This window comes from Pseudorasbora parva, chromosome 24 (assembly GCF_024679245.1).
Source record: "Pseudorasbora parva isolate DD20220531a chromosome 24, ASM2467924v1, whole genome shotgun sequence".
In the NCBI taxonomy this organism is placed as follows: Eukaryota; Metazoa; Chordata; class Actinopteri; order Cypriniformes; family Gobionidae; genus Pseudorasbora; species Pseudorasbora parva.
In genome coordinates, this window is record NC_090195.1 from 3,735,713 (window position 1) to 3,763,459 (window position 27,747).

The 27,747-nt window shown below is 37.5% G+C and overlaps 1 protein-coding gene across 4 annotated transcripts in view; it reads right to left on the reverse strand.

Moving 5' to 3' along the window:
- Positions 1-27,747, reverse strand: part of ankfn1b (ankyrin repeat and fibronectin type III domain containing 1b) — a 98,052-nt gene that overhangs the window by 12,843 nt on the left and 57,462 nt on the right. For all 4 annotated transcript variants that reach the window (XM_067435010.1, XM_067435009.1, XM_067435008.1 and 1 more), the window contains 12 exons: positions 23,254-23,376; positions 15,424-15,631; positions 14,117-14,324; positions 13,261-13,458; positions 12,233-12,346; positions 10,345-10,442; positions 7,759-7,849; positions 5,732-5,839; positions 4,356-4,455; positions 4,125-4,254; positions 1,425-1,544; positions 51-269 (listed from right to left, as the gene is read on the reverse strand). In XM_067435010.1, the coding sequence (XP_067291111.1) occupies positions 51-269; positions 1,425-1,544; positions 4,125-4,254; positions 4,356-4,455; positions 5,732-5,839; positions 7,759-7,849; positions 10,345-10,442; positions 12,233-12,346; positions 13,261-13,458; positions 14,117-14,324; positions 15,424-15,631; positions 23,254-23,376 (1,717 nt within the window). The remainder of the gene's footprint in view (positions 1-50; positions 270-1,424; positions 1,545-4,124; positions 4,255-4,355; positions 4,456-5,731; positions 5,840-7,758; positions 7,850-10,344; positions 10,443-12,232; positions 12,347-13,260; positions 13,459-14,116; positions 14,325-15,423; positions 15,632-23,253; positions 23,377-27,747) is intronic.

The window sequence follows — 27,747 nt, forward strand, 5'->3', positions numbered from 1 at the left end:
GACGCCACAGCACATTAGCGTTAGTGTTTTCCGTGTGTAAAAGCACTCACGTGCAGCGTTGTGACGAGTGTTTCCAGTGCGCTGGGCTCGTCTGGTGAGGAAGACGACGACCTGCGCTGCAGCTGGAATTTACTGAGTGGAACCCAGCGTAAGCCTTCCAGCGACGCACATGCGCTCACGTCCTTCATCAGCACCAAAACCACGTTACCGTGCTTGTCCTTGATGGGCTCAAAATACACCTGTCCCAGATCCACCGTGCCAAGGAGAGCCTGCACAACAAACAACCAGTCACCTCATATATGCTTTGAGTGTAAATATTTCTCAACTATGTTAAATTTGGTCACAATTTGGTTCAATTTGTGGCTGCTGACGACTCGCACACACTCACAGAAATTCGGCCACAATAGAGTAAAAATACAGCCAAGTCAGTATTTTTACTGAATAATAAGATTTCTTTATCGCAAAACCTTTTAGTATTCTTTCTGAACACTTTCCATGTTTGGCGCGCATCTCACTATATCATTGCATGATACTTTTGTATTCTTTTTGTCAAGTTTTTTCAAAGTCATTATATATATATATATATATATATATATATATATATATATATATATATATATATATATATATATATATATATATATAAATATATTATATATATATATATAATATATATATATATATATATATAAAATCTATATAAAAAATAGGGCACTGCTACAACAGCAGGCTGAGTAAAAGATGGCTTTATTTTCATTTCAGAGTGAATAATCCCTTTCATTTTTTGGATGCATTTGTATTTCCTAGTGCACCAACATTTTGGCAACCAAAAATATTTGTCCAGAAAGGCAATAAGAAAAAACTGTTTTGTCGAAACGGTTTTGGAGAGCCAAAACCATTAACTAAGCTGTTTTTAGTTGATGCAAGAACAAAACTTATAACAATCCTATCCAATTATTACAATAAGCTTTGTGGTTTAGATATATATCAGCTTTCAAATTCTGTCCATTTGATCAGAAATCAATAATAAATTGCTCTTTAATGATCGCCGCATCCTCTTCAGGTCAAGCACCACCCCGGAGAGCATGTGAACTTATCATCTCTTCCGCTTTATTACTAGTTATCGCATTAACTAAATATGAATGATCATCCAAGGGCATGTTTAAAGAACCAGTACAGCTTACTGAAATGTCTCATGTAATCAGTGTTTCAACAGCAGAAAGACGTCAATAAAACAGCTCGTAAACTGTCAGATAACTTTACATTTACCTCAGGAAAACCATTCAATGTTAGCTAGAAAAGTAAGACCTTATGTTTATTTTTGGTTTCAACTATTGGCTAAATGAAAACTTTAATTTCTGTGTTTCTGTATCATTTAAGTGCATCCCTACTAGTGGCTATAAAGTTGTTGTGCAGCTGTTGACCTGTAGTTGTGCAGCAGCCTGAATCATTTTGAGGCGCGTCTGGAGCGTGCAGGAGCTGGAGGCATGTGCAGGACTGATGCTCTGCTGCATCCAGGTCAGCTCCTCCCAGAGATGGGACACCTGTCAACATGCATCACCATGCATTTAATCCTCAAATGTTGATACACTATATTACTGTGTGCATGTGTATATGAGTGTTTCAGGTCAAATTAATTTTAGTGAATCCATTTTCATGCAATGAACTGATTCAAATTAAATTGGATTTTAACATTGACCTCCTTCTTAAACAATGTAAAATAAGCTTCATATATTTGTTATATCTTATACTAACATAAATTATTTTGGGTTACTTTTTGTTTTCGATATATGTAAGACACGCACGCGCGCGCGCACGCACGCACGCACGCGCACGCACACACACACACACACACACACACACACACACACACACACACACACACACACACACACACACACACACACACAGGGGTTTGTGAACCCCTTGCAGAATCTGTGAAAATATGAATAATTGTAATAAAATAACAGGGATCATACAACTTATTATCTTTTTTATTATTATTTAGTACTGTCCTGAATAAGATATTTTACATAAAAGATGTTTACATGTAGTCCACAAGACAAGAAATTTGCAAAATTTATAAAAATGACTCAGTTCAAAAGTTTATGAACCCTTGATCCTCAACACTGCATCATTCCCTGGAGGATCCGTGGATGTTTTTGTGTTTTGTGATGGTTGACACTTGTTTGTCCGGAGCAGTTAAACTGACCAACATTCGTCAGAAAAATCCTCCAACTCATGCACATTTTTCAGTTTTCCAGCATCTTTTGCATAATTTGAACCCTCTCCAGAAGTGACTGCATGATTCTGAGATCTGTCTTTTCACACTGAGGACAATTGAGGGACTCAAACACAACTATTAAAAAAGGTTGAAACATTCAATGATGCTTCAGAAGGAAACAATGCTTTAGGAGCAGGGGCGAGTTTTTATTTTTATTTTATTTAGCATTGTCCTTTGGAAGCAAAAGAAGATACTTACATGTTTCCCGGAACACAAATTAAGTACAATTTACCTTGATCTTCAAATAAAAAAATGTAATCCCAGCTCTTAATGCATTGTGTTTCCTTCTGGAGCATCAGTAAATGTTTTTCATGTGGGGGGTGGTTGGGGGCACTCAGTTTCAGTCAATCTCATGTCAATCTTGAGTACCTATGGAGTAGTATTGCATCCTTCATATCTCCGAAAAGTCTTTAGTTTTATTATATTTATAAAAGAATATAGGCTGTACCGAGTCTTTCCGGAAAAAAACGAGCGCCTGGAGGTGTATCGTGTGGGTGGAGCTAAAGAATGACGAGTCGCAAATCGGTGACGTCCTCAAGCGTGGAGAAACTCATGGCTATCGAGCTCAGCTAATACATATACGATCCAGAATCATTCGGAGGCTGAAATAAATTGAACAGGAGAAACAGCAACAGCAGGACGTCCGTCTCTGTGGTATGGACTGTATTTAGTGGCCTGTCAACATTTGTGTGTCTTTACTCGCAGTTTATGAGGACATGATTCGGTTTATGGACTATTGTAACGTTATGCGACTAAACCTTAGCAAGCAAAACGGTTTTGCACGTCAGACTAGTGTAACCGTTAGCGCATTTGAATGACGAAGCACGCGATCGTGTTGTTTACTGATGTTTACTCACGTGACGATAGCCGACAGCACAGACATTTGAAGCAGTTTTACTCACCGGCTGCTTCCAAAGCAGGACCGAACCTTTATCGCTGGGACCGCCCCGTCAAAAACACACTTCTTTGGTATGATTTGGTAAAGTCCTGACAGCAGTGAACGGTGGAGATCCACTTTTGCGACGTGACTGAAGCAATGTTGTGACGCTTCCCGTCATTTCTGCGTTCAAATCGGGTCAAATGCAGCGCTGCCTTCCCGGAATGCTGTGCTGAAGCGTTGAAGTCGCTCGACGTCACCCATAGGAATAAAGTGGAGCGCGGCGCCTGGATCGACTGGATCTGCACCTGAGAGAGTGTTTATGGGCGTGCGTTTCCTCTCTCGCTCTAGTCACACGCGCGCACCCTACCGGGAGAAGAGCCCGTACGGCCCATACAAGGACCTTCCGCTCTATTAACGTCAAGCCGAGCCATACTCGAAAAAAACTCTCCGAAACTTGTGAGAAACCGGAAGGAGTATTTTTGACACAGAAATACTCCATCAAACGTCCAACATTAGTTTTTGAAACTTTGTCTATGTTTAGGATGGGAATCCAAGTCTTTAAAGGTGTAAAAAGCTCAGTATGCATGAAACAGCATTTCACCCCCCCTTTAATAGTTGCGTTTAAGTCTCTCAATTCATGGATCATCCAGGGAACGACACACAGGTTCATACACTTTTGAATGGGTCATTCTTATAAAATCAGATTTTTGTCTATATTTAAACATCTTTTATGTAAGATATCTTATTTAGGACAGTGCTAAATAAAATCTCTCTTATTTTGTTAAAATTATTCACATTTTCACAGATTCTGTAAGGGGTTCACAAACTTTCAAGCAGCACTGTATAAAAACATGAACAAAAACTAATCTAAACTTCACCAAACCAGTACCAATCCAAATGCTTTAGTTATTTCAAGAAAGTTCAACAGAATAATCCGGCTGCGTGCATCATCACCGATACCTTTGTGAACCAAAGTAAATCCTGCGCGTGACAGCTGTACGAGTCGTCCACCTCAACCACAGGCAGCTGATCCTCTGAAGTCACCAGAACATTTTCATCTTTATAAAATATACAGGCCAGATAAAGACCTCTACAGAGAGGAAGAGAGAGGCGTCATAGATAATGCAAGACATGCTGTGCTGAGAGCGTTTAATATTGCAACAGCCATTTTCTGATGCTGTTTTCTCTCACCGTTTCAGATTTTTGACAAATTTGCTTGTGGGCTGGAAGAGATGCCTCAGACTTTTAGACACAGAGTGTTTCCTGGTGTTCGGCAGGGGTTTGCATTGTTCTGAACACACAGGGAGGACAGACGTGAAATACAACACATATAGATATTCATGTAGAAGAGATCAAATCAGCTCCTCTCCAGAACAGAGACATGCAGTTTTAGCCTTCAGCTGAAATAATAAATCACTAACAGTTGCTGCTGAAGTTATTGCTTTCAACTTTAACTAAAAAAAGAAGAAGTAGCAGACTAGAATCACTAAAGGAATATAAAGTGTATAAAAAACACTCAGGGGAAAATAATTTTTTAAATAGAAATAAATACATCTTGATATACAGCTAAAAATATTCATAATAATTTAGATTATATTGCCATAGTCAACACCCCCCCCCCCACCATACAACTAGTATATTTTTGTATTGTATATTAATTTTGAAACAATTAAGCACTTGTAAAGCACAATTTGGCTGTACAGATTGCAATTTATGCAGATTTTAACAAAAACTATTGTGTGTGCAGGATGAGTTTGTGATTTGCATTATAATAAAGATTTACAGATTACAGTACATGTAAAATGTTGAACAATGCAAGAACATTTTCATGAAAATATTAAAATAAGCTTCTTTTTCTTTTACAATTTTTTTTTTTTTTTTGATTTTGTGGGGAAAATAAAGCTCATGTTTTACGAAATCCTAATGTTTATGTACCATTGTAGTCCTACAAAAAATGCCATCACGTCCAAAGTACCATAATAGTACTATAGTGCTTTTTTGTATAGTTTTGTTAGCGTATCATCCAAAAGGAGTTTGTGGAGATAAATCTTCCAGTCTTTTTTAACTGACCCCAATTCAAGTGATTTAAAATCGGTGCACATCTTTTTGCTGTGTGTGTGAATGTAAATTATCTACTCTGCTCAGAGAAACCAAACAGCCAGATATATCACAGATGGGGAGGACTGCGTCTCTAAAGGCCCTTTATAGTTTAATTAGAGTTTAATGATCAGTGTTCAGACAGGAGCGAGAAGGCAGTGATTTCCTTATAGAGCATGTGATCACACGTGCGAGTGTGTTTTACTCCTACGGCCGAGTCAAATTTATCCCCTGTAACTCACAGTAAAATAAACCCTCAGCCCTGATGCACTAAAAACAACAAACAAGACCCCCGGAGTCGCACCCGGCCGGGAGACATGAGCACGCGAGCTCAGCCCACTCGCCCCTCCTGAAATATTAACTCAGCATTTGTTTTAAAGCGCTTAAATGTTTGTGGTCGCGGTCACTGTGGCTCGGTGTGAATGAGGAGGTTTTTCATTCAGGTCCAGAGTGAGTAAGTGAGTATTTACCGTGGCATGCGCAGTGACGGTGCGCCCCTTTAATTTGCCCCAGGAGCTGCTCTAACGCCTCTTTCAGACCCTGCTGGCGGGGGGGAAGCCCGTCCACCTCCCTCCAACCTGCAGAAACACAGAGAGGCATGAAAAACAGTGGGTGAAAGCGACAGATGCATGTGATACAGTTTCAAATCACAAGTCTCTGATCTTTTCAGGTCTTTCAAAGCTGTATGAGGTTATACCAAACAACAACTATGAGATTATGTAATGCATGCATGCTAATCTCGCAGTAACTAATTCAGCAGTCGTCTTATATCCCTGCATCGAGCACACACACACACACTCGGCACGGTAAACAGGATGATGTTCTGATGGTGTGTTGGTTGCAGGCTGGTTCCCGGGGAAGCAGGGAAAACATGGACGCTCTATTCCCGGAATGTCTAACACAGACCCTCTCTTCAGCCCGGCTAACCTCGCTGAAAGTGTGTGTGTGTGTGTGTGTGCGTGTGTTACGAAAGAGATGGGGATAAAGGACGCAAACAAGATGTAAATAAGAGAAATTGAGCGAAAATCATCTCTGAGTGCACCCAAAAAGCAGTGTGTGCATGTGAGCGTGAATTGTAAAGGGAGACAACAAGTGTGTGTGTGTGTGTTTGAGTTGGTGTATAAGAGCCGTTCTGTCTGCGACTTTACAGCCTCTCACAGACATGCAAATATTTCCAGAGGGAGTCGAAATGGAAAACACAAACACACACATTTAAATTAGCATGCTCAAAACACACACACACACACACACTCAATGTAGAAAAGCCCTAAAATCTGTGAGAGAAAAGGACGGCTTGTCCTCACAATCATAAAAACGAGGACACAAATAAAGCCAGACGTAAACACACACATACAAAAACATAGATACAAAAATCACACACGTGCACACACACACACACACAATAAGTTTGTTGATCTGTTTATTGTTGTTAAATATGTGTGTGTGTTAGGAGTGTGATGAGATCTCATGCCACGAAATCTCGCGAGATTAAAATGTGACGAGATTTCTCGTCGAGGTGAAAAGCTGTTTTAGTCATATTGTCATGACAGAGTGTGAGGGTGAAGTTAGGATAAAATAGGCCAGCGCTACGTTTACATTACATCTCCACTGTAGTTTTGCTTTTTATAGAAATAAAAACGAACTTAATTCAGATGGATAATGATCGCTTCAGTTCCATCAGCTCACTCAACACGAGCTGCTCGAGCGTATATTACTGATCACGTGACGAGAAGACTGACAGGACCGTGGCGGAGGATTCGTTGTGCAACAGAAATGTCAGACAAATGTCTCATCTTGTAAAATATGCGTTCAGCACCACTGTTCCCTATTCACAGAGTACGTACGATTGCAAAAATGAAAGTAAACCCAAGGGCGCATTCAAACGTGATTTCAATACGTTACCGCTTTTATAAAAGGGTCTCCCTGAGCATACAAATATCTCCCAATATGAAAACTATCTTAGGCTGGGCTGTGTAGTTGTAACCATCTCTTAGCTCTGTATCATGCTTGAAGAAAAATGTGGTCTCCGTTTGCACTTTGACTATTGAGACTTATTGTTTGCACTTGATTTATGATCAATTTGTGGGAAAGAGTTCAGTTAGGAGGTAAAAAGTTGTAGAAGCTCATAAATCATGTGCAGTTCTGAGGTCTAATGAGACGATCATACAGGAAAGAAGCCAGTCAGTTAAGTACAAGGCAAAACCTTTTACAGTGCTTGAGTATTGTTGTCTTTTCCGGCATATGATAATTCATTCTCAGAAAGTAGAACTGAAATGACATTCAATATAAGACGATGAGTTAAAACATTACAAATGCACCTGCAGACCTTGCATCTTTTCTTGTCATGTATTTTATTATTAAGGGTTTCTTAAAAATACTGTGTAAAAATCTCGTATTAGAGTATAAGAGTATATAGAGTATAAGAGTCTCGTTTCTTGTCTCGTCACATGAGCTAAGTGTCTCGTCACACCCCTAGTGTGCGTGTTTGTATACTCACTCGACGGTGTAGCACAAGCAGGTTCAGATATCTGAGGTGAACTCCATCCCTTCATGTTATATGCTGATACTTGGACATAACAGCACGTGCCCTGTAAAAAGAGATAGATCGGTGTTGTATTTAAAGGGGTCATGCATTAAGAAATCAAATTTTCCTTAATCTTTTGACAGGTCAATGTACTATAAAAACATTCTGTAGGTTTCTGAACTTAAAACTTCCTTGTTAATCCAAAAAACGCATTTATTAAAACCAAGCTCAGGAGACGACCCGCCATTTTGCCACATTATGAAGTAACGGTACAACAAAACCCGCCTCTGCAGAATCAGGCCAACTACTACTTCATCACATCTTTGGCCACACCCACTGGTTTGTTAGTGAGATGAAGAGGAGAGAAGAGAGATACAGGATCGCTGCACTAAAAATAACATTACCGTCCTAAGGATCCTGTGCTAAAGTGGCTATTTATTTTCATCAATGTGAATGTCTCAGTTGAGCATTATTTGGTACATTGACTGTGGATTCTTTGGTAAATCAGTCACAATTTCTCTCTTTCCAAAACTCCCGTTATAATCAATGACACTGTTTACACTGCACAATGAATCTCTTATTTACATCGTGTGTCCACTGTTAGTTATGATGAAAGCATTTGTGATTGCGCAGAAATCGAGTTGCAATGACAGGATCACTGCATTCATCTATTACAAAAACAACGCTAAATAGAAATATTTAAATAATTTATAAAATAAAAATGACAAAGCAGATAGCACAATTACACTCATTTTAACCATACAACCCATATAAATAATACTTAAATAGCACTTTAGTGCTCAATATATTTTATAAAATATATAAGTTTTTCTTCACAACTTTCTCCACCTGAAGCAGCTTTGCTTTTCTCTGGACACAGCCAAAGGAAAATTAACATTAACCAATAATATAGCTCAAGTTTAAAAGCATCAACAAAAATAAAAATTCAGAAATCATTTACTGTACTTCATGTTACTGACTTTCATTCTTCTGTTGAACATTAAAGCAAAATTTCTGAAGAACATTCATGCAGCACTTTTTCATTTTTAGAGCATTAAGTCCTCCAAAATATAAAGCACCAAAATGGGCAACTCAAGATGTCTCAAAACAACCAATCATGAATAAAGTTTGAATATGCAGATAACTGTGACCTGCTCCTTCATAACTGGTTTATGCACTAAAGTAACATTTTTAAAATGATTATATCTTGGCAACAATTTAGCAGTTTTAAAATAATAATATATACTTTGGTTCAGTAGTTCACAACCGTTTTTGTCTCCAATGCCTTCAATTATCCACAACAATATTCATAGGCCCCATGACTTTTTAAGTTGTTTTTGACTTACTGGATTAGAATTGAGGATAATGATTCTTTAAAAAATGTTGTACTCATAATTTATAACCTCGCAATTTTAGTGCTTGACATTACTAGAAAATGTAAATTCATTATAACGAAGCTGTATTAATTCACATGCCTTTTCCAGGTCTATAAATCACACTTTTAGAGTTATGAGGGATAAATAAATAAAATCTTCATGTTTAGTTGTAGCTTATTTCAATACTTTTATCTTACAATGTTAACCCTAATGCTCAAAATAATTAATTCATTTGATTAGTACAAACAAATTAAACAAAGTAGCTCAATCAAATGAACTTGAATGAGCATTTAGAACTTTCTTTTTCTTTTGAGTTCACAAAACTGACACATTACATATAATCTGAATTGTTTCATTGTTTTGAGGTTTATGAACTTGTTTAATTTAATTTACACGAACTTAAATTTACTTAAACTGGGCTGGGATTTACATTTCCCAGCATGCTTTGAAAGGGAGAATAAATGCTGAAATTAAGTGTTATATAGTGTTTTTGTGCAAGATTAATGCTAAGTGGTAGATGTAGTAGTGTTTAATGTTTTGCTATGCTAATTTAAAAGAGTTTACGTTATGTTGGGTTTATTGGGGGGGGGGGGGGGCATTACCATCATGGCGACAATTGGAGCATGAGCTCAGTTTGAGAACATATAGGTTAAATGTTCTATATTGCCCTCTTCATTCAGCGATTGCCAGTGCTATCAAAGAATTGAGTTGCCAAATAGCATAGGTAAACCTAGCCAAGTTTCCACTACTAAAACATTTAAGTTGTGATTACATGATCATTTTAAATTAAATGTATGAATTAGCTTACTCAAATATTTCTAGTTAAGAGCAATTAAAATGTATGTGTACTAAATAAAAATCTGCAAGTTCTGCCTACTTCAAAAGTTTAGTTTTAAGAAATTCAAAGTTTATGTAACTGATTACCAATTTTCCGGTTTACAGTGTATTTTAAATCATTTTAAGTCATCTTTACTTGAGTTTGCCTGCTTTAGTTCATAAAACTCAAAGTGCGTTTCACAATGGAGCAGGTTACAAACAACCCACACAAAGCTATCAAATGGCAAATGTTATAAAATGTTCAAATGATCAAATGTTATAAAACTTTATGGTGCTTTTTGTTTCTTTGTGAAGCTTGCCAGCTGTGGTAGTATTGTATGTAGTATTTTTTACTCCATATACTAACCGCTGTAAGTCCAGTGATGTCATACTGGAGTTGAGTCACGTCTTCAATGACCGTCTCACCCAGCGATGGAATAAATGAAGGAACGCTGCTCCAGCTCACTGAGACACACACAAGTAAGCAGTCATTTAGAAGATGCACAGAAGGAGTTGCTCTAACTAGTCTACTAGTCCTAACCAGGCTGACCCTGTGCTTACTATTCACGGATCATGTGACTTACACAGTGCTTGTTCTATATAGCGAAACCAAATGTGACCTGGGGAACTTGTTTATCATTTGTTTTATATGGCTAAATATATTTGTATACTGAAGTGTATTTGTACACAAAGTCTAACCAGCAGATTTCTAAGATGGCCTGAGTTTGTTTGAACCACACAAAGACTATTAGGGCCCTATTTTTACATTCTGAGAGCATGGTCTAAAGCTCATGGCGCAGGTGCACTTAGGGTTGTCCCTAGTCTTAATGAGTCATGGGTGTGTTTTGGGCGTAACGTGCAATAAGCCAATGAGAGTCTTATCTCCCATTCCCTTTAAAAACCAATTGGGCAGAATATAGACGCCCTCAAACTGAGTTGTGTGTATTGCCATGATAAGTTAAATAAGTAGCCAATTTCATTCATCAATACTACAAAAGGGTAATTCTGATACATGCAATGACTATCCATTGTGGCATCTAGACGATTTTATATGTATGTACACAATATCTTTTACATTGTAATCCTTTTAATTTTAATATTTAAAAATGTGTGCGCACTGCTGCGCATCCCTGTGTGTGTAAAAAGCGGAGTGTATGCGTGTTGTGGACCTGCCTATAGGCACATATTATTAACACGCCCTTTAAATAACACAAAGAATACTGTGTTTTTGGTTTTGTTGGTCAATGGTGCAGTCGTTTTCCGTTCCTCAAAATAGCAATGCGCTAACAATGCGCCTGAACACTCCTCATTTTCAGACTAGCATGCCCAGGGGTGAACAAATGGGCGCCATTGCATTTGCTATTTAAACAACGTGGCACTGGATGGGAAAATGAGAACTGCGTCGGATTGAAACTAGAAAAAAACTGAAATAGCCGGGTGTATGATAGGGCCCTTAAACAAAGTCGAATGTCTGACAGAAACTATAATTGAGTTTAATATGTCTGATCTTTTAACACAGCACCGGTATTATTATTGTTAACTAATTCTAAAACAAAAATTATTAAAAACATGTATGTAAATTTAAAATAAACTGAAATAAAAATAAATTAAACTGAATTGGAATATAAAACATTTTAAAAAATGACAAAAGCACAACAAAAGTACTAAAAAAAAAAGTGTAAGTATCTGCTAAATGCATAAATGCAAATGTAAAAATTAAACAAATTAAAAAGAAAATCGAACAATAAAAGCCAATTGTAATATGTATAGTCAGTTTTGGTTTCATTTGCACACAGTCTCCAGTGCTCGTTCCTAGTTTCCTTGGTCGTTAATTCATTTATGCACCTGTTCTGTTTTCCGTTGATTACTCTCTGTCTGTATTTAAACCCTCAGTTCATTGTTCCGTGTCGTCTATGTTGATTGTTTAGCTACAATCATTACTCCTGTGTTTTGGATACTCCGTTGTCGTGTGCTCACTACAGTCAAGCATGACAGAAATTCTAAATATTTATAAAAACTAGTAGAATAATATAAATGAGCACTAAAAAACACTGGAGAGCACTAGAAGTGTGAATTTGGCGATATAATTTGTGAGATTTTTCATTTCTCACTCGGCTGTGTGGAACATATTCTCAAGCTGGCCGTCAAACCACTGATGCTCACCAGCTAGTCGATGAGTCAGTCGTGTGTGTTTATGCGTTTTGGTGTTATAATCTAAAGCACCCCTTTAACAGGATGAATCAGGGGTCACTCACCGCGGTATTTGGTAATAACAGCAGAGTTGTGGCAAAGAGGCTCTTGAAAGTAAACTCTGAGACTGGTGCTGCTGCTGACGGACAGATGAACGTCACTGGGAGGCTCAGGAGGACCTGAAAACAACACAAAGTCACTAAAAGCCTAGTTCAGACTGCACGATTTTCAAACTCGTCGGGTCACTGCTCTTTTCACACTGCATGACTATCTGGGGTAGCGTTCAGTCACTGCTGTGTTCACACTGACCGATGGATCGGCGACAGAGGGTTTCACACTGCGTGACTGTACAAGAGGAAGAATCGCCGACAACTCTCTCTCTCCGTTGCGCAAACTACGCTTTCCAACTACACGTGCGATGTGACGAGTAAACAACGCAAGATCACACGGGCGTCAGACTGGAGTTCTCACGCGAGACTTAGCATTGTTATTAAAAATTATAAACTGCACTAAGTTTGCTCAAAAATGTCTGTGTGCTGATTTGTGGAGAAAAAGAAAAAAGATTAAGGCGGATGAAATTGTTAGAGAAACAGAGGGAGCAAGGATTGTGTTGCAAAGAGAGTTTGAGTTTGGCCGTGCAAATGTTTGGGCTTTGTTTCTGTTTCATAGAATTGTAAATATATTTATTAAAATAGTGATATTCTGCTCTATAACTCTTCCCTGAACCTCCCGCTGCCCTGTATCTCACTCTCTCATTGGCTGTTGGTCATCGCCGATGTCATTTTCAGTCAGAACACATTTCACACAGCAGGAGTTTGACTCGCCGACAGGTCCAGATATTTAGCATGCCAATTATCTCACGGGCGTCGGCATCTCGTCTGCGATTCTCTCTGATCACGTCTTTGATCATTCACACTGCGTGATTGTCACTCTCGTGCACGAGCACCGATTTGCCTATGAACTCGGCCATTTGTCGGCGATTGCGCAAAACCTGTCGACGAGTCAAAATCGGGGCTAAAATCGGGCAGTGTGAACTCGGCATAAGTTTAATGACCAGCAGCTTTAACCACAGGTGTGAGTGTATGTTACTCACTGGCGTGTGTGTATCCTGTCTGCATCCGCTTGTAGAGGCGGAGCTTCCATTCCCATGTTTTCAGCTGTCTCTCTCTGTTTGACTCCTCCCTCTCTCCAGGCTCCTCCTCTGTCACCTGGGCAACCAGCTCTGCTATGCGATGCTCCGCCTCTTGCACTAAGGAGGCCAGGTGAGCCGCTCTGCCTTCAAGACTTAGAACTAGAGAATACATAAAAGTGATTTCATAAATATTTGCAATAAGTAACTAAAAAAAAAAGTACCGGTAAGTGCAACTCCATATTAAACCCTACAGATTAAGAATGGGATGTCATGAAGTTTATGTGCATTAAAGGCAGGCGTCCCAAAACGTATTTAGTGTATAACAATAAGTTATTCAGTATAGCAAATGATACAACAATTTGAAATGTAACTGAATTTCAAATGACAGTGATAAGAATGGGAGGCTGCAAAAAAATCATAATGATCCTAAATTTACACTATGTTCTTTATGCAAAATATAAAATTAAATAATCTAAATGTATATAATACATTTATATAATGTGCATATTTGTATTCATTAAATGAAATATTTTATTCTCTTTTCTTTTTTGGGGAGCAACATGATCTGGGCATTCCCAAACATTCTAGAGTAGAGATAATAATAACTATAAAAAAGTGGGGGGACTGACATTATGTTTTGATCTTTGGTGTTGCATACCATATCACATTGCTGTTGCCGCCGTTTGATTGAAGCAATAAGCCACTACTGCTTTATTGTAATGTATAGCATGTGGCAAACATCTGTAGATGTATGGTTTATGATTCATAAAGTGGGGCTCATGCTGCATGCGTTTGATCGCAGTAAGTGTGTACTCACAGTGGGGACTCTCTTTGGCCCCGGCTCTCAGCAATAGTTTGGCCATGGGGACGTTGTTGGTCATGATGGCGATATCGAGCGGCAGCAGTCCTTCACTGTTGGGTGTGTTTAAGTCCAGCTCCTCTAGACTGAAGGTGCTCAACAGAGACTCCACGACATCCAGCTCCTGATGCTCCACGGCCTCAAACAGAGCCTCGTTACCCTGGAACTAGACATGCATACATAGATATAGTATCTCACACACATAGAAAATGCATGCAAACACATCCATGCATGCTGTAAAACTGAAAACACACCAAGGTTTACCAAGGTGTTTGAGTTTCAATATGGTTCTTTGAGGGTTAAAAAAGGTATTGGTGTTTTATTATAGGTTCTGGTTTTGGTCTCTAGTTTGTTGGTTGTTGGATTATGTTTGTTGGATCTTCACAAATGGCAACATCAACTGCAATTGGTTGCTTTATATGTCAGCCAAACAAGCTGAAATGTCAATATTCAATAGTTATGAGACTAATTTGGTTTCTGCTATTGCATAGTTTTTGTTTAAAGGGATAGTTCACCCAAATATAAAAATTCAAACTGTGTAAAAGACAGACACACATGGGTTAAACAGGTTGAACCACTGGAGTCCTATGGACTATTTTAACGATGACTGAGCCTTGAAAGTCATAGTTAAATTACTGTCAATGGAGGGGTCATAATTTATGTTCTGAATGAAGGTCTTATGGGTTTGGAACAACATGAGGGTGAGGAATTAATGACAAAAAAAATTCATTTCTGGTTGAACTATCCCTTTAAACAAGAACTATGCAATAGCAGAAACCAAATTAGTCTCATAACTATTGAATATTGTCATTTCAGCTTGTTTGGCTGACATATAAAGCAACCAATTGCAGTTGTAGTTCATCCAAAAATGAAAATTCTGTCATCATTTACTTACCCTCAAGTTGTTCCAAACCTGTATGAGTTTCTTTGTTTTGCTGAACACAAAAGAAGAGTTCAACCATTGACTGCCATAGTATGGAAAAATACTACGGTAGTGAATGGTTGCTCTTTCTGCTTTGTCACAAACATTCTTCAAAATATCTTCTTTTGTGTTCAGCAGAAGAAAGAAACTCATACAGGTTTGGAACAACTTGAGGGTGAGTAAATGATGACAAAATTTTCATTTTTGGGTAACAAACGTATGGTAAAATCCCGTCATTTCCTGTTTAAAAGTTTTTAAAAAGTGTGTTTTGCGAGCATGGAGGCGCTTGAAGCATTCGGTTGCATTGTAGATGGTGGGACAACTCTGTGGCAAACCATCTCACCATGGTGGTTTTATGCGAATGGTCCTTGTCCGACTGGCCTGGGAGCGCCGTTTCGTCCAGAACCAGGTTCGTCGTGCGGAACTTTCCAGACAGGTTTCTGTAGAGGCGTCGTGCAGCACTCGGAGGAGACGAACACGACGTGCTGGAGTATTTGCGGGGAATCAGAGGATGGGGGTCTGAAATCTGTTGAGTCATTTTGGATTCGGCCCTGAAAAAGAAATTACGGGAAATAAAGAGAGATGCTATGAGGACAAACACACACAAAACATTCATTGTTAGAGGACAAATACTCAAAATACACAAAATAAATTACATTAATTTACAAAAATGTACACTAAAAATTATTCGAAAATATCTTGTTAAATTTCAACATTTACTATTACATAATTAAAATCCAAAGTTGTATCTGTTAATATTATATAATGGACCTGAGCTAATTTAAACTAATAATAAATAATAAAAGTAATTTTAAAGGGATAATTTTTACAAAAATTTAAATTAGCCCATGATTTCCCCCCTTCAAGCCATCCTAGATGAACATGACATTCTTCTTTCAGACGAATACAATCAGTTATATATACAATGAGTTGTATTAACAAATGTTCTGGCTCTTCCAAGCTTTATAACGGCAGTGAATGGCAGCCCAAAATCTAAAGCCCAAAAAATCCATCCATTATAAAAGTGCTCCACACAGCTCCCAGGTTAATAAAGGCCTTCTGAAGAGAATCGATGGATTTGTGTAAAAAAAATATCCATTAACACGTTATAAAGTAAAATATCTAGATTCTGGCAGACCGCCTTTTAATATAACTCTGATTGTAATCATCTGAAAGAACATGTCATATACATCTAGGATGGCTTGAGGGTGAGTAAATCATGGGTTAATTTTCATTTTTTGGAAAACTATACCTTTAAGCAAAGAATAAAAATATTGAATGGCACAGTGACAGGATTGATTCTGATTGGCTGTCAATGGTTTTATTGGTCATAGGCTTGTTAAAATTGGTCTGAAAGTGATTCCAACTATATTTTTAGTAAGCATCGTTATCGTTATAGCAGTGGTGTGAACTATGCTATTCTTTAATATTGTAAACTATTTTTAAAACTACACAATTATTGTTATCTTTAAAGTTATTGTCTTTAGTGTGAAGGGACCTTTTTACCCAAAAATTCAAATTCTGTCATCTTTTACTCACCCTCAATTTGTGTCAGACCATTATAAATTTAGTTCTGCTGTACACAAAGAAATATATTTGGAATAATGTAGGAAAAATAGTAGGGAAAAAATACTATGATAGTCAATAGGGCCTGAGATCTGCTTGGTTGCAAACTTGAGGGTGAGTAAATGATGACAGACCTGTCATTCTTGGGTGAATTATCCCTTTTAAGACTGGTAGGTACTAAAAGTAAAATTTAAAAAATCAATTACTGAAATCCCATATTGACTGACCGCTGATATAACTATTGGGGAACGACATGTTCACCCTGACATCAAGACTCATTCAGAGGGGCTTCAGATTTGGAAACAGAACAAAGGGCTCCGAGAACTACAACTGTCACAAATGTTCTCGTATTAGGACGGACCATTGTCCGCGTCGGATGCAGCCGGCCAGAAACAGGCGAACACCTCCGAGTGCTCTGATAATAACGTGGTTATTTTAACGGGCAGGTATGTGCTGTGTGCAGATAAAAGTGGGTATATTTGTGGCAGGCCGTATCAGTTTCAAAGGCGGCTGATCTCTGGGCTTAAAGTTTCTCCTCTTGTGCTGAACACACGGGCTGCCGAGCGAACAGCGCGCACACTCACATGAAAGACTAGCAGATGAAAGAACGAGGGATAAAGAGAGAAAGACAAAAGAAACAGGGACACCACATGTTAACACAGCCGTCTCAGCACCCCATCAGACGAATAGTGATAGAATAGAACAGACACACTCACACACACACTCACACACACACTCACACACACACACACACACACACACACACACACACACACACACACACACACACACACACACACACACACACACACACACACACACACACACACACACACACACACACACACACACACACACACACACACAAACAGTTTCCCACCACACAATTACTGTGAGGTCCAAACGTCTGAGACTACACTGGGAATCTAGGAATCCAAAGCATATTTAAACCTTTTTAGAAATGTCAAACATTACCAACAAAGAAACATTTGGGATCGTGCTATATCTCTATGTACAAATCAAATGTAGGTAAATCATGTGACTCTTCGTCTGGTTTTCTGCTATCACTGACTCTCTAGAACATCTCAAATTATGCTGGAGAACACGATGGTCAAGTTTTGATTATGTAGCTTCAGAGCTAAAGTCTCTTTTTTGACATTTTTGAACTCATGCTGATTTTTAAATTCAACGTCATTTGTAATTAAAAAGGACTTATTTGCATGTGCACACAAACACACAAACACACACACACACACACACACACACACACGCACAGGCACGCGCACGCGCGCGCACACACACACACACACACACACACACACACACACACACTCAAGTTGGGGGCAAAAGTGCTCAAATATCTGGGGATTGTGCCTGGCATCACATCAAAAGGCAAAGCAAAATTTAGCACACAAATACGAGCACATTTAACACGTCCAGTAAGTCAAGGCTAAATGAGAATAGGCCATAGTATGGAAAATTTAGTGAGTAATGCCTCCGTCTAAGAATAATAGCCATTGAGAACAGTAGGCGCATATAAACACATGCAATCCCGCACACATGTGCATGTGTTGAGCTCACTGATGGTAAGAGATTACTCTTTACCGTTTCCCCGAACACATGTTCACATTTACCTCCGAGATAAAACTCTACCCGATACGACTGCTAATGTGCCCGCTACATTATCTGCTGTGTTTCATGTGAAACAATGATAAAGGCTGGAGGGGTCGTGCAAACGGTTTCTGTCACTCGTTTTAGATCTCATGTTGCTATACAGAAAATAAATGACAACTTCTATATTCTGTTCCTGGGCGTATTCTGAACAATTCATCAGTGAGTTGATGTTAACTATGCCAACTAATAGTCAAACAGATATTTGTGAAATATTGAAGTAAATGTCATGTGATGCAGATGGGAATTCACACTGACTTGAAATGTCAAAGTTTTACATAACAGTCAGACATATAAACATAACTGACAGCAACGGTTTATACATTTAACTTTTCATATTGTAAAGTCGTTAATTTGATTTATGGCATTGTCAATGTGTAATGGGATGCACAAATGTTGTCAAATACTTTTTGCTAAAAATAAAATGTTTGTTTGAACTCAATGAACATTTCACTGGAATTCCTGTAAAGACAATCAACAGGAAAAGGTTTTATTTACTGTTAATTTCAACTTTCAAAGAGTAAAATGTTTTTGCATTATTTTGACATATGACTACACTGTAATAAATTATTTAGAAAAAAAGCTACCTGGTTGCCTTAAAATTTTAAATTCATTGAAATTAAAATTTTAAGTTAATACAATGAACATTTGTTGAGATTCGACAACCTTTATTAAAATATTATTAAAAGATTTTGTGAGCATATTGGGTAATTGTGTGTTTTTTATGACGCAGTGAAACATGCCAAATAGTGCTATTTTCATGATTTATCAAATTTTTACGTGGTTCAGATGCAATAATATTTTAAGTTTCTATTTATTAAACAAATTTTCTTCATTGTATCAACTCAAATTTTTTATTTCAATAAACTCAAAATTTTAAGGCAACCAGGTTACTTACTTTTTTAGGTTAAACCAACAAAAACCAACAAATTTTTTTTTTTACAGTGTATAGATTATGCATCTTTAAACAAAATATAATACTAAATAATACATGAACTAAATAATATTAATTAATGATTATAAGTTATTTAACATCTAATCTAAAAAAATATAAATGTACCTCTTGAGGCATTAATGAAATTATCGCAATTACAAAATGACAACTTGCAGATTCTACTCATTGTATTAAATGAATATTTTCTTTCGGAATATAAAAGAACTAAGAAAGCACATCAGGTAAATAATAAAAAGGCATATCAAACAGAACAAACGCGCAGACACCATCACCTTTCTAACAACTTTCGTAAAATTTGGAGTTTCCTTACTGTATAATCATGAATTCAACAGACATTTTCTCGTTATGCTAATGAGTGAATAAAGTATACATTTAGAGATTCATTATTGATCCTAATCAACTGCAAAACAACGCTGAGATGGATTTCACGTAAAATCCATCTCAGATTTCACGACTGCAACAGACGCAACACCGATCAGCCTGATACTCATCAATCAAAGCAAACTTCGGTGACATTTGGAATGTTTTACGACAAATGCGCAAAGAGCGGGCGACGTCTCTCTTTCTTTTAGAATAGTTGGTTATAATAGACAGAAAGGGGCAGAGGGACTCCTCTACGAGGGTTATATGTGGCTGGGAGAAAGAGAGTCGGAAATTTGATTCTTGGCACCAGACAGACTGCAGTCCGACCAGCCAAAATTTGGAGGGGGAGTGTGTGTGACAGTAAGCAACAGGAGGGGGGCAGCGAGGACAGTATTACCGATTAGTGTGTGTGTGTTACTAGGGTCAACAGAACCCCTCTCTCTCTCTCTCGTGTACTTCAGGCCTAGTGGAGCCAGTCTAACCCTTCGACCTCTCACACACACAATAGGGAATCAAAGCTAATCAGTTGATTCCCTCCCCTTTTGAAAGACACGCAGACAGATTTGCAAGTCACCACAGAGATCTTCAGCATGCAAACGCTCTTCGCCAATCAGAAGCCAGCTAGTGAATCTCACGACAACGTGTCACATTTCCCCTTAAAAGTCAAAAAATTAGCATTCTGCATAAAGTATATTTTTAACAAGTGCCTTTATTTTAATGACAATAAGGCATATTTTCCACCAAATATTCTCTTTAATATAATGCATCTGGATATTTTTCTCAATAGTGATTCTCATAATAAATACACACTACAGGTGAAAATAATAGACATCACCAAACTTTCTCGTTGATTTATTACAGTACATCAAGACAGCTGTTTTCTGAAATGTTGTTTAAATACTCATACTCATATATAAAAGCAAATCGCAAATTGCTTGATTGTTTAGATCATTAAAAAAATTTTAACTATATTATCGCACAGATCGAGTCTGCTAGATGACTGCGAGGCATGAAGATATTAGGATATTATAAACATTAACGTGATGATTTTCTGTGAAGCTGCTTTGAAACAATTGTGAAAGTGCTAAAGAAAGAAATGTGACGACTTGAGATGCTGTCTCTGTGCACCATGAATAATTTTGTTGCCAAATGAGTAATTCTGGTCATTTTTCTTCCACAGTAACAGATTCTTGTACCTTATGTGCATGTTTAAAAAACTGAGAAAAAACCTTTTAATTGAAATCTGCACATGCAAACAGATAAAATGTCAAAAAAAACAAAAAAACAGTACCATCAGTAGTCGGAAAGGCAAGAGAAGTTGCAAAGTAAAATAGCATAGACCAGTGCATGAAAAAAACGTGCAGTGTCTTTCCTTGAAAGCTTTAAAAATATTGTTAAATTTAAATAATGTATAGACTTTTTTTGCATTACAGCAATGGCAAAAAACAGGTTTAATTTTCATTATGTGTAATATCATTTATTTTGTTTGATTTTGGGGTGAAATGCGTCTCGGGTGATTCGCTTTGACAGCATTAGAACGGGAGCGAGTTTGTTTAACGGAGTCTTTTCCCATCACGCGTACGTCTGCATGATTGCGTGTTTCGTTTGCGTTATAATCCTGTCAGATTAAGAGATTAAAGGCGGGAGTATTTGTGTGCATGCGGCGGTATGCGGGTGTGTTGTCGCAGTAGTAGTCGCTCCCCTGTGAGAGTGTTTGCTGTGTCGAGTTCAACTGCCCGCCACCTGTTCGCCCCCCACCCCAGGGGGCAAATCTCTCTAATTCTGATGAGCAGAGACAGAAGACCGTCGCCATGGGGATGTTCTGCAGGGGGACGAGAAGCGCATGTGAGCACGGGATCAATCAATGTATGAATGCGTGCGCGCGGATGTGTCTTTGTGCAACGGCCCCGTACGTGTGTGTGTGACGTTAGGCCAGTCTAAGAGGCACTGGCGACAGACAGCTCGGCGTGCAGGAGGTGACAGGGAGTCTGCGTGAGTCTCTGCACGGTCCCAAAAACAGGGGGGCCCGGCCCTCATCGTGCCCAGCCAGGGTGGCTACATCCTGGGGACACACCGCCCCGAGACTCCCCGGAGTTATATGCGTCTCTGGAGCCCGGCTTCCAATGTGCCATATGCCACGACCCAGATGCGGCCTTCTCATGCACAAACAAAAGCACAAGAACTTAAAAAGGAAACAAAAAGTTTTACAAAAAGAGTCCATTTAAGTACTTTTTAAGGTCAGCAGTATTTTGGGACAGCTCAGTATAAAAAGTTGGATATATATATTATATACAACAGTCTGCATGACTTTTTATTTTTATCATAAAATGTAACTATATTATCACCCAGCTCTTTATAAAGTTGTGTGTGTATATATATATATATATATATATATATATATATATATATATATATATATATATATATATATATATATATATATATAGTGTATGTATATATACACCAATAAAGTTAGACATATATAATATCTAAGTTTTTTCATATACATGCATTATACTCATATACTAAACCAAATCTCAATTGCTTGATTGTTTATATCATTAAAAAATGTAGACGATATTATTGCACAGATCGAGTCTGCTAGATGACTACGAGGCATGAAGATATTAGGATATTATAAACATTAACGTGATGATTTTCTGTGAAGCTGCTTTGAAACAATTGTGAAAGTGCTAAAGAAAGAAATGTGACGACTTGAGATGCTGTCTCTGTGCACCATGAATAATTGTGTTGCCAAATGAGTAATTCTGGTCATTTTTCTTCAACAGTAACAGATTCTTGTGCCTTATGTGCATGTTTATCATCGCAGAAAAAAAGCTCCCAAGAAAAGCTCATCTTTTCTGTATGCATCTTGGAAGCGAGTGAGTCAGATTTGTGAGTTTTGGACATGCAAACGCCGTGACAGATGGGGAGGGTGGAGAGGAGAGAGAGAGTCATAACTGGAGTCATGATGTCTGTGGAGATGAGCAGAGGAAAAACCTTGAGAAAACCAGCAGCGTTTAGACATGGCTTCCTTGCAATCTTTTGAGTCCAAATGGCTGGTCAACCTCTCTCTTAAACAGCTTTTTAGCTGTTCAAATGCCAATTCACACTGCAGACAGTCACCACATTAGAGTACGTCACTTCTCAGACTTTCCAAGACAGATAAAGCCAATTCAACACGTTCACCGATCCAATGAAGTGTCAGTTGCCGTCTGTCGGTGCAGTGTGGACTGGCCTTAAAATGACATTATTTGTAACATACCCTGCGTCCCAATTCGCATTCTATCCATACTAAATAGTATTGGAAAATATAATTAGTATGTCCCAAATCGTAGTATGCAGAAAAGAGTATTCCAAAGATACCCGGACGGTTTACTATTTCCGGTCTGAATTCGAAGTGAGAATCGATGCGGACTCTAACGGTTGATATTTCCCACAACCCATTGCGAGTTGGACGAGGATTAGATTAGAAATACAAACGTGGATAAAAAGCGTTAAAAAACTACAAACATGGCGGGAATCACAAAAAGAGTACATACTTTTAGGACGTAGTATAAGTAGGCGAATTGGGACGCAGCAATAGACTGAGGGTGATTTGCTGTGCTGTAAATGTACCAGTCCACGCTGAGAGAGCGCCTCCTGTAGGCTGGAGGTCTGGACGGCAGACTGCGCTCCTCCTTGCAGTGTTTGTCCTTCAAAGAGAGTCGCTGCGTCAACTTCACAATCCCAGACTCAGTCCTGCAAAACACACACACACAGAAACAGCATGATTACTGTAATAAATTCTCTGATTTATTAAACATTCCCGCTGCCAGAGATACACCAAACATTTTCCATCATAATGTTCCAACATGTTTTATGTGCATGTATAAATATTTGATCTTCACTAACAAATAACATATTTAACCATTTCAGTGTCACTGAACTTCATCAGTTCAATCAAAAATCCTTTTGCCCAAAACTAAAAGGATAAACCTAAAAATAAAAATAAATATAAATAATAATATAATTAATATAATAATATGTATAACACTAATACAATTGTTTATTAATTATAATTGTTATTGATTATTACTCTGCATTTATTATTATAATGATGACTATTATTATTATTATTATCATCATCATTAAAACATGGATGATAATATTAATCATAAAATAAATAAATTATAATAAAATTAAAAACAATAAAAAAAATTACGTTTTACATTTTCCTAAAATGTTTGTGGTGGGACAGGCAGCGGGGCGAGGGACCCCGAGAGCGGGCCAGTGATTAATGTAATGTAATGAAGTTCGTGGATGGAAGGAAGGAGGCAGGAACCGGCGAACATTCAACAACATTTATTAATTCAAAATAAATAAACAAAACGAAAGTAAAACCGCGGGCAGCCCCTCACGGACGACTGCCCACTAACACCAACACACATAAAATACAACATAACATAAAATCCAGGCCTGGTCCTCTCTCCTCTTCCGCAACTCTTGTTCCTCCTTTTATGCTCCCGTCACATGGCCGCGAGACGAGACCGGTGTGCCACGCAGCTGGCACTTGTCAACATTAATCACCGGCCCGCTCTCGCGGTCCCTCGCCCCGCTGCCTGTCACACCACAATGTTATTTCCAGATTTTATATAAAAAATTGATAATACCGGTAATAAATTAAAACTAACAAACAAATAAATAAATACAATATTTTTGTTGTTTTACATTTTCCTAAAATGTCCATGTGTTTTACTTTTTATTATTAAAAACAATAAACAAACAAATGTTCTAATTAATTGTTTTACATTTTACATGTTAATAAAAAATGTAATAAAAAATAATTTAATTAAAAAGTTCTCGATTTTTATCCCCGGATTTGAATAAAATATGGATAATAATACATTAAATTAAACTAACAAACAAATACATTTATATTTTTGTTGTTTGACATTTTCCTAAAATGTCCATCTTTACTTTTTATTCCCAGATTCGATTAAAAACAATAAACAAAAAAAATCTTCTAATTAATTGTATTACATTTTCCTAAAATGTTTCATATTTTACAAGTTTTACATTTTTATTCCCAGATCTTTTATCAAATATGGATAAAAATATATTTAAAAAAAATCAAAAAACAAAACAAAAATATATATATATATTTTTGTTGTTTTGCATTTTCCTAAAATGTCCATGTATTTACAGATTTTATTAAAAACAATAAACAAACAAATCTTCTAATTATTTTATTTTTTTACATTTTCATAAATTTGAAATAAAATATGGATAAAAATGTATTAAAAACTAACAAAAAAATAAATAAAAAATGTTTGTTGTGTTACATTTTCCTAAAATGTCCATGTTTTAATTTTTATTCGCAGAATTGAAGAAAAAAAAACTTCTAATTAATTGATACATTGTTACAAGTTTTCACATTTTATTCCCAGATCTTTTATAAAATATTGATAAAAATAAATTAAATTAAACAAACAAACAAACAAACAAATATATTTTTGTTGTTTTACATTTTCCTAAAATTTCCATGTGTTTTTATTCCCAGATTTTATTAAAAACAATAAACAAACAAATCTTCAAATTAATTTTTTACATTTTCATAAATAAATAAAAACATTTTTATTCTCAGATTTTAAATAATCTAATAAAAAATAAATTAAATTAATTAACAAACAAACAAATAAATAAATACAAATAGTTTTACATTTTCCTAAAATTTCCATGTTTTCTAATTAGATTCCCAGATTTGCAATTAGGTTTCCAACTAGTGGACCAAATGTTTTTTTTTCTTAATTTGGAAGGTATATTTATAAGAAAAATGTGTAACTGTCATAAAATAATATCATAGCTCAAAATCAAAACAAAAAACAGGCTTTACTGCAACATGACCCGGAAATGTTCTCCACGAGATCCCCTTTAAATCTGTATGCGAGCAGGATTGTGTCTCATTAGCAACAGCGTTGTCATAACAGCAGCAGTCGGCCGCTATATGCAGATCTGACAGCGCTGTAAATGCGTGAATGAACGACCTCGCAATCGCTTAATGACAAACAAGTCAACAAGTGCGACTGAAGAATGTTTAAACAGTGAAGGACAAGGTCAGCGAGCAAACGGCCCGAGCGCTCATCACACGGAGAGCTGACCGCATCCGTATTTCTAGAGGGAATGTTCCTAGATAGAAGTCGTTTGGGAATAAGGCAGGAAGAATGAATCGGATTCCTGCGGCAGCTGCTCCGGATGACACTGCGCTCGCTCGGGGTCCCGCGTGCTGATGTAATGCCATTGGAAGATTTCTTACAGTAGGAAGGCCTGAGTGATGACATCACCTCCTTCAAGAGTACACACACAAACACGAGTATAAAAATAAATACCAAACATAAACACGGCACAAGTCGTCAACGCTTAATTCACACGCACTTTTACACATGATTGAGAGAGGGAGAGAGACAAGATCTGTTACAAAGCCGCGCAAAGCATTCTGGGATGGCCTTCTTTGAATGCAGTCGCAGAATTATTCAGACCCAAATTTAAGATTTATGTATTTGAATTTCATGCAGCTTTAACATAAACTAATACACTTAATGTGATGCATATTTGTCAGTCACACAACGGATAAGAAACAGGTTTCTGTAATAGTTCTAATAGTTCTAGTAATAGTCATGTTTATATATTTATCACATCAGTAATGTGTTTTAATCTCATACGTTTGAACTAATTGAATATCGCTTGTTCCACAGCTAGCTATATTTTAAACATGTTCATACTTTTACCTGAGTAAATGTAATTCTTTTCACAATTAACTGAAAATATGATTAAATATAATCCAATAGATGCACTGTAAAAAAAAAAAAAAAAATTTATTAAAATTTAAAACAATTCTAGTGACTAATCACATCTACATTTTTCAGTTGGCCGAATTGACATTCTGTGAATTTATGCAATTTAAGTCACGTAAATTCAATTCGGCCAACTGAAAATTTTAGATGTGATCAGTCACTTGAAAATAGTGGTGTAACCAACGTTCTCAGGGCAGAGAGAAGACCTCTCACGCCTGTTTAAACACACTAAACAATGTTTTATTCAATGCATTACTGCAGTACCTTAGGTCCTGTTCACACTGCAGGCAAAAGTGGCCCAAATCAGATTTTTTTGGGGTCAAGTGACCAGGTCAGACCTCTTCAGAGGTAGTGTGAACACTCAAATCTAGCCCAGATCTGATTTTTTCAAATCAGATTTAGACCACATACATATGTGGTCCTGAATCAGACCCAGATCAGATTTTTTCCAATGCGGCCACAGTGTGAACAACCAAAGCGGATTTGATGCGGATATGATGCGTATTTTACATCAATCTATGTCGACATTTGTCACAATTATGCACCGGCGAGTTAGACAGAACAGACACAGACAGTAACATTAAAAACTTGACTAGATATGGAGAACAGCGATGGAGCGAGTCAGTGGAGGGAGAGTGAGGTGTTAGACCTATTTAGTATATGGGGAGATACTTCAATTCAAGCTAAACTAGAAGGATCCTAACGTAACCGCTCCGTTTTTGAAAGCACACGAAATGAAAGAATGGGGCCATAAAAACATGGCTTCAGTGCCAAAGGAAGGTGACAAAAGGCCAAAATAACCAATTTTGCTCTCTTTCTTTTCGTTCTTCCCCTCTTCAGCACATGCTCTTTACTGTTATGGCTTCCATTACACAAACATGTTTGAATAAAACCAAAAATGCTTACTTCCGCTATAACCTCCCGAACTTTAGTGCAACAGCGTGCAGCGTCTGATGTCATTGATATTGTTCTTTTGCACATGCGGGTTTGTTTGAAACCTGAAACAGTTCACACTGGAATCAGATATAGGCCACATTTTAAAAGGTAATGTGAACAGCCAAACAAAAAATCAGATCTGAGCAAAAAATCAGAATTGAGCATTAGGACTTGCGGTGTGAACGGGGCCTTAGAAACTGGCTAGACCAGTGGTTCTCAAACCTGTCCTGGAGTACCACCAGCCCTGCACATTTTGTATATCTCCCAATTTCTGACATACCCACTTCAGGTCTTGCAGTCTCTACTAATGAGCTCATGAGTTGAATCAGGTGTGTTAGATGAG